The sequence below is a fragment of the Heloderma suspectum genome, chromosome 8, assembly GCF_057233095.1.
Source record: "Heloderma suspectum isolate Gila_16-S chromosome 8, 16-S_ref, whole genome shotgun sequence".
Classification (NCBI taxonomy): domain Eukaryota; kingdom Metazoa; phylum Chordata; class Lepidosauria; order Squamata; family Helodermatidae; genus Heloderma; species Heloderma suspectum.
This window is the reverse complement of record NC_139465.1, coordinates 23,863,641-23,879,966: the sequence shown is the minus strand read 5'-3', so window position 1 is coordinate 23,879,966 and position 16,326 is coordinate 23,863,641. Positions and strand designations below refer to the sequence as shown.

The following is a 16,326-nucleotide window of genomic DNA, read 5'->3' as shown; positions in this document are numbered from 1 at the left end:
TAAGTGTGCTTAGGACTGCAGCCCTAATGGCTGTAAACGTTTCCTATATGAGTACTGATGTGTAGTAACCAAATAAATAATGCCATAAGTTCTAATTTCATTTGGGTCTTCTGCGAGATGGCTGCACCTTCTTCATAAGAATAAAATAGGGGCTTGATATGCATCAAGTATAATCAGACATGTTACTATCCATATCAAGCTTTTATGTATTTCAGGCCATAGAAATTGATGTGTCTTAATCATATCAGCCCAATATGCCAAAATGGTTCAAGATAGACTTTGCTCTCTCTGGCCCTGTGCAGATGTGCATGCGGGGAGGGTGCTTAGGATAACTATGGGAGGGGGGGGAGTGAAGCCACGATGTGCGCACCTGTCACATGACCAGGAACCATGTGACGCCACATGGTTCCCGTAACCAACCTCCTCCGTTGTAACCATAACCATCCTCCTGCCATTGCTGGCAGTGATCCCAGTGGGCCACGTGCAGTGAAAATGCTATGCAATGGTGACCATAGAAAAAGTCCACACCAGCTAGAGTGCTGCTGGAAGTGTGGGATGCTCTAGGCTGCCATCTCTGTGGTCGAGGCCTAGAAACTGCCAGGAGCCTGTTCTAACCACCAGAGACCTCACCACACATAACGGTAAGCCACCCTAGGTCCCTTAACCCTGCTGCGGGGTGGGAGGTACCTAGGGTGGTTCTGGAACTGCAGTTAGTGGGTTTTTCTCCACCCATATGACACTCTAAGCCACCGTGATTAGCGCAAATTCCCTAACCATCGTGGGTTCACATTATGTGTGAACAGGGCCTCTCTCTCAATCTCAGTCTCAATGTTTTCTATACGTCGGGAACAGGGCCAACACTTGCATAAATGTTAATTTTTATCAATATTGCCTTGGTTGTATATTATCTAAGCCTTTGTTTTTTGTGGATTTTGTAACATTCTAAGCATTTTGTAACAATAAAGTATTGTCTTATTTTAAAGGAGGGGAAATCGTATGCTATCCTTGTCAGACTATATCCCCAGAGAGAACACTGAATACTAAGGACATGTAATACAGCATGAAATGCCTGGTGGGCCTTCAGCTGGGCCGAAATCAATATAAACGTATGAAAACCCCAGCAAATGTGCAGAGCTATACGCACTTAAACTACTGATTTGTTCAAGTTGTTAATTGGACTTTGAAGGGCAAATCGCAAGAGTTACTGACACCGCTTGACATTAAAGATGAATCATGAAGAGCAACTGCCAGTGTCTTCACTACAGCTTAAGATATATAAAATAAGTTAATTATGCAAACAGAATTAATTATTAGAAAGGGTTATTTCTGCTGAGAGGCCTCCAACAGCTTGTGAAAGAAAGTAGCCTTGCTCCTTCCCCCCCCCCACTTGACAGCTTTTAAAAAGTCAATTTTCTATTAAGGCTGCATCAGGAATAGATTTAATCAGCTACACACAGAGATGCTCCACCATCCAAGGTATTCTCATCCTGTGGGACTTAAGGCAGTCAGATACTTTATTTACTGTATTTATAGCATGCCTTTCAGCCACAATGCCTCCCAAAGCAATAAAATAAAAACAAAAATCAGGTACTTGTTTGGTGTGCACACACGTACAGCACACACTGTACTCAAACTTTTTGTTCCAGCTTCTCAAACTGCAAGACGGATGTTTCACTGCTTCTATTGTTCTTTGTTCAGTCATCAGAGGCTTAGGTGTCAGAAGCTGGCACGTTGCATCTTCTTTACAGATGATTACCTGTAAAATGTTATAAAATGTTGCAGCAGAGCATGCTTCCTGTTCAGGATTCCAGCCAGCCGTGCCTTCTTTCGGGGTACTCTGTTTCACTCCCCAAGAGACACCCAGCACTGTGTGGCCACTGAGCATGCTCAGTCCTCACTGGGCTGTTTGGGTGTGTTCCCCCCATAGGATTCTTTTTCTAAAGTGTGTTTGGAGTCCCCCAAGCATGTTGGTACCTCCTCTTGTGCACGGATGGTGCTGCTTTGGCTACATATGGATACACTCTTGGAGAATGAGTTTGCTGTTGTGATAGGATTGGTTGATTATTCATTATGTCTAGAGCACCATGCATGTACACAACACTTTACAAAGAACAAGTTTGGCAGGTCCCTATCCTGATGGGGTTATAATCAACAGAGAAACAGAGGAAGGGGAGAGAAATGACAGCAGGGATACACAGAGGAAGAATATGCAATTATTTCAGTTAGACTTTGGGTTAGTTATAATAGCTAAGATTACTACGAAAAACTTATGAGCCCACAAACAGTTGTCACAGCACATCTTGGGCAGTGAAATCTAACAAGACATCAATTGCCATTGTCAATGAGCCCCTGATTTTACTTTGCATATGCTGAACCGCTGGGGGTGGGGGCTGGGTGATGTTTAGTTCACAGAACTATAGAAAACAACCCAAAAGCATAACAGAACAGGAGCATCTTGACCTGTCTGTGAAATGACATCGATGAGGAAGCCAAGTGAACATCCCCCAGAAACATTCCAAAGTTCAGGGGCTACAACCCAAAAGGTCCTGCTTGTGCAAAGCAGGTATGTGAAAGAGTTCCATCAGCTGGTCTCAAATGTTGGGCAGATTCAAGACCCTGCACTTTTAGATGGAAGCCTTTCTCTCCCAATATAATTAGTCAAGGGAGAGGAGGGAGGGTGGTTGGTATGCCATCCAACAAAGTTGAAGGAAAATTAAATTATCCATAATTTAGGAGAAGGTTTCCAGCTTTTGTGCAATTGTCCTGCCTCATTCTCAGAATTTTACCTGGCGGTGGTGGTGTTCAAATGATAGGTTCTTCAATTTGTATTTGTACTGTGTTTTCCCACTGCTGCTTTCGCCTTTTGACTTGCCAAAAAAAGAAACTGTTAAGGAAGAAAAGATGGGATGCCTGCACAGTGCCTTTTGATTGTTAGCAATAGGAGCCCTCTTTCTAGAACAGGGTTGGACAACTTCAAGAGGGATGGAGGGACTGCATGGGACACCCAGAACCCTCTGAGGGCTACACCACTTCTTGCTGCAGCCGCCACTGCAACCGGAAATGGCTGCACGTTTCCAGCAATTCAGGGAAACAAGGCACGCAGGAAGCAGTTTGGCAGGCTGTGCCTTGTTTCCAAGCAGAATTGCACTCCCCCTGTTCCCAGCCCACCAAACTGCCACCTGCCTGCCTGCCTGCCAGGATTTCTGGGAATGTGGCAGCATGGCTGTAGTGGGGGCCATGCCCCGAAGGAAGGTAAGTAGTGGGAGCTCACTACTTACCTCTGTTCATTAAGAGAACACAATTTTATTCCTCCCTCTATTCCCTCCTGTTCAGCTCATTAGCGATCCGTAGGGAAGGGCCCATCCTCTTATCCATTAACTGCTATGTTTCTTTGGTTGAAGGGCTTGGTCAAAAACCTTCAATGTAATGTCTTGCATATCTCCCCTATCTACATGTTTGTTGAAAGCTCCAAAATAATTCTTAACAGCTAGTGAGTCAAGATTCCTTTGGAGAGGCCATGCCAGAGGGTTATTCTACGTGTTGAACAGTTCTGGCCTTGACTCTCAACTTTCTACCAATTTTGCCTTGTACAGAAGTTAGGTCGACAGGTCTGTAATTTCCTGGGTCATTTTTAAAAGATTGGTGTTAACTTGGCCACCTTCCAATCAATCAGTAAGGAGGCTGATTTCAGAAGCAAGTTACATATTTCAGTTAATAGTTGAGCAATTCCACATTTTAAGAACCCTCAGGTAAACACCATCTGGCCCCAGCAACTTGTTACATTTTAATTTGTCCATTAGTTCTAAAGTGCCATCCTATCATGTTACCTCTGTTCAACACGATCCTTCAGATGCTCTGCTAGAAAAAAAACAAACGCTCAGGGCAGAGGTGAGTTCTGTAGTGAAGACCAGACAGAGCCCATTCAGCTGCTTTGCAATTTCCCTCATTTGCCATCAGTATTCTTGCATCAACTTTCTGGTTCATGCCCACCTGAATCATGCCCACCTGAACCACGCAGGCAGGGCCACTAATCAACATCCTGTTGGCAGGGGCAATGCCATTCGAGAGGGAAAGACCAATGTGATCAGCTCAACCAATACGGTCTCATTATTTACACATCTGCCCTGCTGCATACCTAGGAAGCTGCCTTACGCTGAGTCAGAACCTTTGTCATCTGCTCTGACTGGCAGCATCTCTCCAGGCTCTCAGGCAGAGATCTTTGCCATCAGCTGCTACCCAATCCTTTTAAATGGAGATGCCACAGATAGAACCTGGGGCCTTCTGCTTGTCCACAGATTCCAGGCACAAGAAAGGCAATCTCTTTGGTCGTGAAAGCTGCTGCTTTTTTAAGCACTCAGAACGTTACTTTGAAAGGCTTTTGCAAACAGAGCTGGTGCTGTTCTTCCTTAGCTTACTGAGGACTGACTGTAAGGAGAGTACATTCCTGAGATGGGGTGCACCATAAAAGGCATTTTCCCAGTTTGCAAGGAGAATGGGAACCCTTGGGGTAAAGCACAAGTCCCTTAACAAATGATGTTTTATTTAAACATTTAGCCAAGAACCTAACAGGGAGGAGATATGTATTAAGTTCTTTGGAGTGTTTCAGGGCAGATGAGTATAATTATTTAACAACTGGCCATGTTTAATTAAGAACATTTCAAAATGTCATAGCTGGTATCAAAATATACTTGAGGGCCAAATACACAACCAGCAGCAAGGAATGCCCTTGTTTTTAGTGTAGTGGAGTCATGGGTAAGAGACCAAGCAGTAATCAAGGAAGGTCCCCAGTGCAAATCATAGAATCATAGAATAGTAGGGTTGGAAGGGGCCTACAAGGCCATCGAGTCCAACCCCCTGCTCAGTGCAGGAATCCAATATTACTGCTGCAAGTAACACTTCAGAAGACCTTAGGCAAGCTGCAGTCTTTCAGCTCTCCCTCTGCCATTTGCAATATGAGGATAATAATACTGATCTACCTTACAAGGTTGTTGTAAGGATCGCTGACATGATGCGAATTCTTTAAACATCCCCCCCCCAAGTTCTATATGATATGGTTGCATTAAATGCATACTTTCCAGAATGAATGGTTTTTATTTTTTGCAGGCAGGAGAATCTTTCACAAGTGAATTCAACAAGGCCATTCTCTTCATGGCTTCGTGTAATGGTTACTTGGATCCAGCCCGGATGATTCTGCTTCACAAATGACACAGTGGCAAACTTATGTTTAGCTCATTGATTACACATTCATTGGGGAGCTGCGATTAATCTTAGAGCCTCTGGCAAGAATACCTATTTAATGCACACACATGCAAACTGATGTTTGTTGTGTTCATAAGTTACATTTTCCCATGCAGACGTACAACGCTGTTCAAGTCCAACTTAAAAATGTAATGTGTGACGTAGTGCTGAGCATCAAGCCATTTGTGTGGACTGATTTGCCTCCATTTCTCCCCTGGATTTTGACAGGAGTGTTAACTAGTGTTAACTCGGACCCGTGGCCACTTACTTGTGGGGTGCCACAGGGTTCCATCCTCTCCCCGATGCTATTTAACATCTATGTGAAGCCACTGGGGGCTATCATCAGGAGGTTTGGGGTGCAGTGTCATCAATATGCGGATGACACGCAGCTCTACCTCTCATTCAAATCTTCACCAAGGTTGGCCGTAGAATCCCTGTCCAAATGTCTGGAGACGGTGAGTGGCTGGATGGGGAGGAATAAGCTGAAGCTCAACCCTGACAAGACCGAGGTACTTTTGGTGGGAGACAAGAGGAGGCTGGGGGATGTTGACCTGGTGTTGAATGGGGTACGGCTACCCTTGAAAGACCAGGTCCGCAGCCTGGGGGTCATTTTGGACTCCCAGCTGTCCATGGAGGCTCAGGTGTCAGCTGTGAGCCGGACAGCGCTGTATCAACTCCATCTGATACGGCGGCTGCGCCCCTTCCTTCCCGACCATCTGCTCCCATCGGTAGTACACGCCCTGGTCTCCTCTCGTTTAGACTACTGTAATGCGCTCTACGTGGGGTTACCCTTGAAGACGGTTCGGAAACTGCAGCTGGTACAGAACGCGGCGGCTCGCCTGATTAAAGGCAGCCGCCGGCGAGATCACATCACTCCAGTGCTGAAGGAGTTGCACTGGTTACCAGTTGTTTTCCGGGCCAAATTCAAGGTGTTGGTTTTGACCTTTAAAACCCTATATGGTTCCGGCCCAGCCTATCTTAAGGAGCGCCTCCAGCAACACCAGACAGGCCACTTAACAAGATCAGCCTCGGATGGCCTTCTCTCTGTCCCATCAGCCAGGACAGCTAGACTGGTGGGGACGAGGGAGAGGGCCTTCTCTGTGGTGGCCCCCACTCTGTGGAACTCCCTCCCTAGGGAACTCCGTCATGCCCCCTCTTTAATGAGCTTCGGTCGTGCATTAAAAACGTGGTTGTTCAGGCAGGCATTTGGGGTGGGTTAGGGTATTTAAAAAAAAAAATTATGGTAAAATTTTATTGTTTTAAATTGTTTTATGGTGGGTTGTACATCGCCCAGAGTGGCTGGGTGACCAGCCAGATGGGCGATTAATAAATTTAATAAATAAATAAATAAATAAATAAACTATGAGCCCCCAAATCTGATATCCCCTCAAAACCTATGCCAAAGTTTTATGCCACAAACTCCATGTTTTGTCCACCCACAAATGTGTACTGATGCATCAAATTGGGGTTTGTAGTTAACACCAAAAAGCCTAATATTGTCATATCCCCTCCAAACTTATGCCAACGTTCTGTGCTGTTTTATGCCACACATTGAACTGCCACCCTAAGTATGAAAATGGCACACTGAAGGAGGGTTCTGCTACAAAGTGGGGCTGGCAGCCCCATTCCCCATTTTCAATTGTTTCAACATATTTAATCCTGCCCTCCCTTGACAAATCTTTATCAGTAATTGGGAGTTTTGTCTTAGGTTTAATCAAGTTGTTAGGGAAACAAGAGGTATTCTAGACATAATAGAGAAAGGCTCAACAAGAGGTGGCAGACAGGTTTGATGCTTGGCAGGTGCCATGGAGCTTTTATACTCTTGACTGGGGTGTTCAAGAGGAGAACACTGCAACTTCCACTGCAAGCCACAGCAGAAAAAGATCCCCCCCCCAGAACCTCCAAACAGGAACACCCAAGACTTTACACTCATTTGCCTGAAGAAAATAAATTACAAACTCCTTTGTTTTTCTTTGAAACCCTCAATGACAAATGAGGGGAAATGGTAGCAATTAGCAAGGCTGGAGTCTGGGATGCAAGAGAACAGCAGGGTTGTCTTTTCCCTGATGCATAATTAAAAACTCGCAGTGGATTAAAAGGCAGAGACGTGACTAGAATTTGCATTACATACTGGGGCGAAGAGTGCCTAATTAACAAACCCATCCCAAACCTGTCTGAACCTCAGAATAAACAGACTGACAACTCAGATGCACTAATAGATTTGCTATTCTCCACTAATACCCATTGCTTATTATATTATTTCTGATGGCTGGACTATTCATCATCCTATAGTAGAGTGAGTGGGAAAAACATCACTATTAAAAAATCAGCTATGATTTTTCTCTGACAAGACAGGTCAAGGCAGGATGGGGTATGAGTAAAGGATGAGGTTAAGAAAGCTATCTCAGTAATAAAGCACCTGCTTTACATGCAGAAGGTTCCTGATGAAGTCGCCAGCTTTCCTGGCTGAAAGATAAGAGGTCTTCCACATCATCAGAAAAGTCTGAGATGGTGTGAAAGATCTCTTGTCTACAACCCTAGAGAGCCACTGCCAGTCAGAATAGACCAGGAGTAAGCAATCTGGTGCCCTCCAGCCCTACCATTAGACAGGATGAAACAGTCACCTCAGGCCTGCAGCAGATGCTGGGAGGCAGCAGTAAGGTGTTGGAGGAGAGACCTATGTGCCATGTGGTCTGCTCTGTGCCCCCTGCTCCCTTCAGGCACCAGGGACAATGCTGTCCCATTAAAGACAGATTCATCTGCCTGTCCAGTTGGATTTTGTGCATGGAATGTGAGGGGGAACAGTCTTGTTCTTCATTTTAGGCAATACACACACACACACACACTCAATTTAGTATTAAAAGAATAGATGCAGTATTTATATTTTAGTGTTGCTTTTACACTGGTGCACATTTGTAAGAGCTAAACCAGGTATAAGCCAGTTGTAATGACACAGTAAACATAGAGCAGTCTTCCCCAATCTGGTGCTGTCCAGATGTTTAGGACTACAGCTCCCATAATCCCTGACTATTGGCCATGGTGGCTGGGCTGATGGAAGTTGTAGTCCAAAACATCTGGAGGGCACCAGGTTGCCCACTCTTCGTAACAGAGAATGCTCTAGGTACCCACTTTCCAGCATGCATCCCTATGGGAAGACTTATCTCTTCCAGTTTATGACCTTTTGGGGGTGCCTGTCTGTCTGCTCATTTAGTATAATATTTTGTACATCTGACAGTTCTTTGTCTTTAAAGAGTCATAGGGCCTGCCTGCCCTCCCTTTCTTTCTTTCTTTCTTTCGCTTTAACAGATTAGCAAGCTACCCCTCTGGAATCTGTAACTCTGTTGAAAGTCTTAAAGAACTCTAAAAGGTTAGTAAGACAGGATGTACCTGGTGTTATCTTTGTTATCTTTTAGGTGCCAGGTGAAGTCTGCCCTCTTCTTTCATTTCTTTAATGGCTTTTAAAGGCTTTTGGAACCCCTTTTAATTTTTGCTGTTTTGGTGATGTGTTACCTGAGGTTTTATTTGACAGCCTCATTGTTGTATGGTCTTCTATATGTTTGTGTCTTGTTTTATTTTATTTTATTGTTGGTGCGTTCTTATTGTAAGCTGGCTTGAGGCTTTTTGGCAACAATATGGGGGTATGAATGTAATAAATAACCTTAAATGTGCATGAGCAAATAAGGTTCATGCAAGTAAACAAAAACAATGCAGATGGCTCAAGCAACAGAGCTGAGTGATGGCACACACTACTTGGGAAAGCAAATCCTTTAGCTGATCAGTTAATATTGTTGATACATTGTAAAGTTCATTGTGGACTTTAACTTGAAAGATAACTTGAGATACCAGTTTGATTCAGTGATTGTTAGACAGAACTGGCATCTTCTTTGTAGATGAGTTGTATATTGGTTTTCCAGGGCTGATAATGACTACAGCCTGTGTGTAATTGCCAGATTGTTTTAAAGAACTATTCATTCCACTGCTGAGTAATATAATTGCCTGCAATAGAACATAAAGTTATAAGAAAATATTGTACATGTTGTGTCTTTCTCATTTTTATTAAGTCCTTTGGCCTCCTCCTAGGAGGAGGCCAAAGTGCATATGAATTAATAAATATTCTCAGTGAGCTTTTAAATAACAACTGTATATGGATTCTAAAATGTCTTGTAATTCACCTTTCAAAAGCAGTTATCTTATGGGGAAATTTGCATAGGCTTTTGAAAATCTTGTTCAAATTTATTTTAGCATCTATGAGCACTAGATTCTCTCTCTCTCTCTCTCTCTCTCTAGATATATATATATATATATATGAGATAGAAAGACTACCAACAGAGTATTAAAATATATTTTAAGCAAAATGTTTCAGCTTTACACCAATCTCTCTCTCTCTCTCTCTCTCTCTCTCTCTATATATATATATATATATATATATATACACACACACACACACACACACACACTATATATATATATATATACACACACACACACACACACACACACACTCTGTTGAAAGTCTTAAAGAACTCTAAAAGGTTAGTAAGACAGGATGTACCTGGTGTTATCTTATATATAGTGTGTGTGTGTATACACACACACACATATATGTAAAAGATAGATAGACTAACAACAGTGCAATTGCAAAATATATTTAGAGCTAAACATTTCAGCTTCTGCCTTCATCAGTAGCTGTGATGTTAAGTGGACATCAAGAGTGGCAGTTCGGAATGCTGAGAAACAAAGGGTAAAATCCAACACAAGTCCTACTTAGAGTAGACCCATTAAAGTGAATAGGACTTCAGATCGTAATGACTAATTTAAGTCCCATTTATTTCAATGGGTCTAAGTAGGATTTATGTTGGATTTTACCCCAAAATTCCTAAGGAGAAAGACACAGAGATAGATAGATAAGATAGACAGATACACAGACACACATATACACTTTAGAGTGTTGGTGGTATTCACATACATTATCTCTATAATAAACAACTATATAAATAGATTATGAACTTGAGCACACTCCGGGAGAGAGCGGAGGACAGGAATGCCTGGCGTGCTATGGTCCATGGGGTCACGAAGAGTCGGACACAACTTAATGACTGAACAATAACAATAAATAGATTGGCATTATTATCTGAGGTAGCCTGGTTAAAATCAAGGCAAATTTAAATAGTTGATTTAACTCACTAAGGAAAAAGACTGATTTAACTCACTGATTTAAATCAAATTTCCCATGTCTGGACAAGTATGCTTACTAACTGGTCACTGTAACTATTAAAGCGCATTGGTCTGCCACTAAGCAGAGCCTTTATACAACCTAAGAGGATAATCCAGATCCTTTGGCCATGCAGCCCACATTTCCTTTTATTCACAGTGAAACAGAGGCATCATTTTTTTATAGTGTGCACGCTAATTTCTTTTATTCTGCTGTTGGCCCTCCCTGGTCAAGCAGGGCACACAGGTAGCCCTGCAAAAGCCTGCTCACCCAGAGGTAGTGGTGGGGAATATGTGGTCTTCCAGATGTTGTTGGACTACAGCTCCCATCATCCCTTACTATTAGCCACACTGGCTGGGGTGGTGGGAATTGAAGTCCAATTACATCTGGAAGGCTGCCGGTCCCCCACCTCTGGTCTACACCCTAGGCAGCCATGTCTTAATCTATACTACCTTTAACTGTGTTGAAAAGCTCTGTCTCCAGCCTAAGGTGAATTAAGGCCTCTCAAAACAACAAGAGCGGTGAATATATGCAGTACACAAAATCTGTCAGATTTCTCTCATGCAGAGCACAGTGCAGAAGAGGAGGATTCTCAAACCAAGTTGTTCTGCAGGGAGGGACTGAACAAGTGAGACATTGATTAAGATGTAAGACTTACCTGGCACCTGCAGCTTAGCAACTGTGTGTCCTGAGAGGAGCAGAATGGCTCCCAGCACATCAAGCCAATGCTGAAAGGCACCTTATGCTCTCAGACGATTTCCAGCCATGGTTCACATCACAACATTCTTCTGTTGACTGATCTTTACATGAAGAAAAAGATAGAAATTGTGTATATCTGCACAGACTGCCTTGCTTCATTCTGCACCTCTTTGATTGCAGAGTTTGGGGGGTCTGGTGCTCACCTAGGTAACTAGCAGTCTTGTTACTTCAGGGGCCCTATTTTAATCCCAACCTGTGCCACGCACCCTTGTTTTTTTATTTTTTTTATTTTTTTACCTTCCACTAAAAAAAAAAAAAATCAATTAATTTGTATCACATGCTTCTGTCATCACAGTGGCTATCAGGAATTTCTGTTGCAGCCTTCCCCAACTTGGTAACCCGGGATGTTTTGAACCGCAGTGCCCATCATCCTTGACCACTGGCCATGCTGGCTGGGGCTGGAGGAAGTTGTAGTGCAAAACATCTGGAAGGCACCATGTCTGAGCAAGGCCGTTCTATAACATCAATAAACACATGTTTTTTTAAAAAAACCAAAAGCTTGAAAAGAAGTAGAGAGGCCAATAAAATCAGAGGACAGATCAGCACATGAAAATACCTAATATAGTAGAGATCTAATTTTTAAAATAGTTTCATAGCCCACCAAAAGGCAAGAAAAAATGGGGCCAGGCAGATCTCCCTTGAAACAGCATTCCATAGTTTTGGCACCTCCCAGCAGACCACCTCTGATAATAGGGAGAACATGGAGTACAGGCTCTGATGTTGCCCTCCATGTTAAGGCAGATTCATATGGGAGGAGACGAGTCTTAAAATATTCTGGTTCCAGACCAGTTAGGGATTTCCTCTTTACACCAGTTGCTGGGGAGCATGGGTGGGAGGGTGCTGTTGCTTGTGGGTTTTACATGGACGGCTGGTTGCCCACTGTGTGAACAGAATGCTGGACTCAATGGGCCCTTGGGCTGATCCAGCAGGGCTCTTCTTTTATTCTTTTTGCAAGGAGATCAGATGCAAAGAATTTCCCTCTATTTCCAGTGTTCAGGTGGTGAGTGCCGTTGCTTATGCAGCCAAAACGGCACCGCCCATGCACAAGAGGAAAGAATCAGCACGCTCAGGAGAGCCCCAGGGTTTGCAGAAGCACAAAATGGGGGGGGGGCTAAGTTGAGGGGCTCCTCCAAAACAACCCAATATGGACTGAGCGTGGTTAGTACCTACAGAATGTCGATTGATGGCTACTGCAAGAAAAACAGGAAACCCAATGGGGAGGAATGGAATGTCTGGAATGCTCAACAGCAGCACTCCACATTTTGCAACGTTTTGACTCGGATCCCACTTGTATTTTATAACTGTGTAGCACAGTGATGTTTGGCAGCTTGTCATAAATTCTACACAGCTGTTAATGACAGAGGAATTCTGTCCTCCTTCACAACTGGTAACCCTCTGTGCATCTGCTGCCCCTCCTTCTCACCACCACCATTGTCTGGGTCAGAGCGACAGGAGGCTGAACAAGGAGGGTGCAATGGTGAAGAGGAGGAGCAATTTCAGGGGGCTCTTGCCAGTGGGCCCCTGCTGGTGGGTGGGCCCTTGGAGCCCTGCTAGGTTGCAATGGTGAAGAGGAGGAGCAATTTCAGGGGGCTCTTGCCAGTGGGCCCCTGCTGGTGGGTGGGCCCTTGGAGCCCTGCTAGGTTGCAATGGTGAAGAGGAGGAGCAATTTCAGGGGGCTCTTGCCAGTGGGCCCCTGCTGGTGGGTGGGCCCTTGGAGCCCTGCTAGGTTGCAATGGTGAAGAGGAGGAGCAATTTCAGGGGGCTCTTGCCAGTGGGCCCCTGCTGGTGGGTGGGCCCTTGGAGCCCTGCTAGGTTGCAATGGTGAAGAGGAGGAGCAATTTCAGGGGGCTCTTGCCAGTGGGCCCCTGCTGGTGGGTGGGCCCTTGGAGCCCTGCTAGGTTGCAATGGTGAAGAGGAGGAGCAATTTCAGGGGGCTCTTGCCAGTGGGCCCCTGCTGGTGGGTGGGCCCTTGGAGCCCTGCTAGGTTGCAATGGTGAAGAGGAGGAGCAATTTCAGGGGGCTCTTGCCAGTGGGCCCCTGCTGGTGGGTGGGCCCTTGGAGCCCTGCTAGGTTGCAATGGTGAAGAGGAGGAGCAATTTCAGGGGGCTCTTGCCAGTGGGCCCCTGCTGGTGGGTGGGCCCTTGGAGCCCTGCTAGGTTGCAATGGTGAAGAGGAGGAGCAATTTCAGGGGGCTCTTGCCAGTGGGCCCCTGCTGGTGGGTGGGCCCTTGGAGCCCTGCTAGGTTGCAATGGTGAAGAGGAGGAGCAATTTCAGGGGGCTCTTGCCAGTGGGCCCCTGCTGGTGGGTGGGCCCTTGGAGCCCTGCTAGGTTGCAATGGTGAAGAGGAGGAGCAATTTCAGGGGCTCTTGCCAGTAGGCCCCTGCTGGTGGGTGGGCCCTTGGAGCCCTGCTAGGTTGCAATGGTGAAGAGGAGGAGCAATTTCAGGGGGCTCTTGCCAGTGGGCCCCTGCTGGTGGGTGGGCCCTTGGAGCCCTGCTAGGTTGCAATGGTGAAGAGGAGGAGCAATTTCAGGGGGCTCTTGCCAGTGGGCCCCTGCTGGTGGGTGGGCCCTTGGAGCCCTGCTAGGTTGCAATGGTGAAGAGGAGGAGCAATTTCAGGGGGCTCTTGCCAGTGGGCCCCTGCTGGTGGGTGGGCCCTTGGAGCCCTGCTAGGTTGCAATGGTGAAGAGGAGGAGCAATTTCAGGGGCTCTTGCCAGTGGGCCCCTGCTGGTGGGTGGGCCCTTGGAGCCCTGCTAGGGCGCCGTCAAACTTGGAGCTGGCTCTGAATCTCTGGGCACATTGTAGTTATTTTAGTGCATAACTGTTGAAAGAAAGATTCTTTTGCGATACATTGAACAGCAGCCTGGGACGAAAGACAGGAAATAGGCAGCGACAACAACAACAAATGAAATAGAGACATGAGAGCAGTTGAGATAGGGAGCACCAGTTGTAAATGACTTCTGCATTCTAGAAGTGTGACCAGAGAATCTCCTCTGAGTCTTGAGAGGCAGCTATGTGACATTATTAACACAGTAACTGATCTAAAGGGAACGTGTTTGCACCGTAAATACCAAGCAGACCAAACATTAACCATGCCATTCCTGCCTCAGATAATCCATGCCATATAAATAGCATTTCCCAGTGCATTTCAACCCCAAAAGCAGAGAATTTTTTTTTAAGCTATGCAAGGAAGGTGTTTGAGTGTATCACCATTAGTTTCCCCCAAAGGAGAGGTACATGCATGCTCCTCATTTTGAATTTTTTTTTTTTTTTAACACTGTCAAAATTGATCCAGACATGATGGGGGAAAATACCTCATCCAATTGATAGCCCGAATAATTGCACCAAATCATGCCCATTCTGCCAAAACCTCTTCCCATCTCATCTCTGTCCAGTTCAAAAGCCTTCTCCATGGTCTTGATCCACTTTCTTTTTCAGGCGTTGCTTCCTGATCTCTGCTTCTCCACCCTCAAGTAAGGTGGCCAGTTACACATTGACAAAAAAAGAGGACAAAAGAGATGTTCCACAAGGTGTTCCACCAAGTTCCACGAAAATTGCCTCTGCTAATTTATATGTATAGATGCAAATTTAGAAATTATAATTATAATTTAAATAGAAATATGGTGCATCTCACCAGAGCGTGGAAGGCTGTGACCAGGTGACCTGTGTGCTTTGCTCAATCTACGGTCCAGCTGCTGTTGATGGGCAACTTCTCAAGGCCCTTCCTGTTCTCCCTTCTTTTGGTTCTTTATCTTTAAACCAGACTTGGACTGGACAGCCCTTCAAATAGAGGACACCTTCAGATAAAGGACAGTCTCTGACAGCCCTTCAGTGTTTTAACTGTGAAAAGGAAAAAAGGAGTAGAGCAGAAGAGAGTGAACACATTTGACTTAAATAAGTTTTAGCTTGAACTAGACAGCCCTTCAAATAGAGGACACCTTCAAATAGAGGACTGTCTTCTGACATACCTTCAAACAGAGGATTGTCCTCTATAAAGTAGGACACTTGGCCACCTCAACCAGCTGAAGGTGTCCTGCACCATTCAATCTGCCCATTTCTCCTTGGAGCGTCCTGTATTTGGAACTCCTTCCCTAAACATGTACACAGTGCCATTTCTTCCGCTTCCTTCAAATTGCTCTTCAAAACCCACATATTTTGCATGTCCTTTGGCTTATTCCCTTAATCCTCACTAATTTTTGTGGATCCTGTGCAGTCGTACAGAAGGGATCTGCAACTGTGCAGAACAGCATTTTGGAAACTTCTAGAACTTAGAAGAACTTGAAGTCCTGTCCCTGAGTGGGAAAAACCCTGCCACTGGATGCCTCAAAGGCAAAGCCAAGGCTGTGTCGTCAGATTCTTCTCAACTGCTGCCTGAACAACATGATAGGGAACTCTCTCTCAAGAGCTTCAGAGTTTTTTTCTCTTCATAACTACTCCACAAAAGATATTTTACCTCAAGTTTTCATCTGCCCATCATTATTTACCTCTTTCCCACCTCAAACTCCCATGTACCACTAAGCTGTTCTCAAATGCAACCAAGCTTTAAGCATATATAATTGCATTTGCTGACACTCGTCTCTTCCTTTGTTGTTTTCTGCCATTGTCTGTCTTGGACTGTGAGCTCATTGGGGGCAGGGACCTGTTAATTTTGGAGGGCGAGCCCTACCATTAGGCAGAGTGAGGCAGCCACCTCAGACATTTTGTGTTTCATGAAAGGGCAGCAAATCCTTAGTAGCTTAATTTATTGTGATTGTATTTGTACTGCCAGAAAGGGGGAGTGGTGCTTGCGGGATTTTCTGGCTCAGGTGCCAAAATAACTTGACTAGCATTGCTTGGTTGTGACCCAGCTTGACTTGGGCAGGAAGGGGCACCATATATTGCTTCACCTCAGACAGCAAAATGTTTTGGTCCGGCCAGTTATTTTGCTTATGTTACTCTGGAAGGAACTATGAACACTGATGATGCTGTATACATTTGTAAGCCGCTTTGAGAATCCTTTTGTTTAATGAAGAATGGTTTTAAATGCTTAGATAATTTCTTTAAAATTATATTCATGTCTACTGAAGCAGCACTGGTCAGGTTTCTGAAGTCTGGTGTAACTTTTCGAGGGTATAGCCT

General features: G+C 44.9%; 2 protein-coding genes across 2 annotated transcripts in view; both read left to right on the top strand.

Moving 5' to 3' along the window:
• CEP89 (centrosomal protein 89) overlaps positions 1–1,241 on the top strand; it is an 84,292-nt gene extending 83,051 nt beyond the window's left edge. The window contains exon 20 of the mRNA XM_084813095.1: positions 984–1,241. Within this exon, the coding sequence (XP_084669221.1) occupies positions 984–1,054 (71 nt within the window). The 3' untranslated portion in view covers positions 1,055–1,241. The remainder of the gene's footprint in view (positions 1–983) is intronic.
• Positions 1,242–7,456: 6,215 nt separating this feature from the next.
• Positions 7,457–16,326, top strand: part of SLC7A9 (solute carrier family 7 member 9) — a 53,601-nt gene continuing 44,731 nt past the window's right edge. Inside the window, exon 1 of the mRNA XM_084813099.1 lies at positions 7,457–8,605. The gene's annotated coding sequence lies outside the window, so the exon portion shown is untranslated. The remainder of the gene's footprint in view (positions 8,606–16,326) is intronic.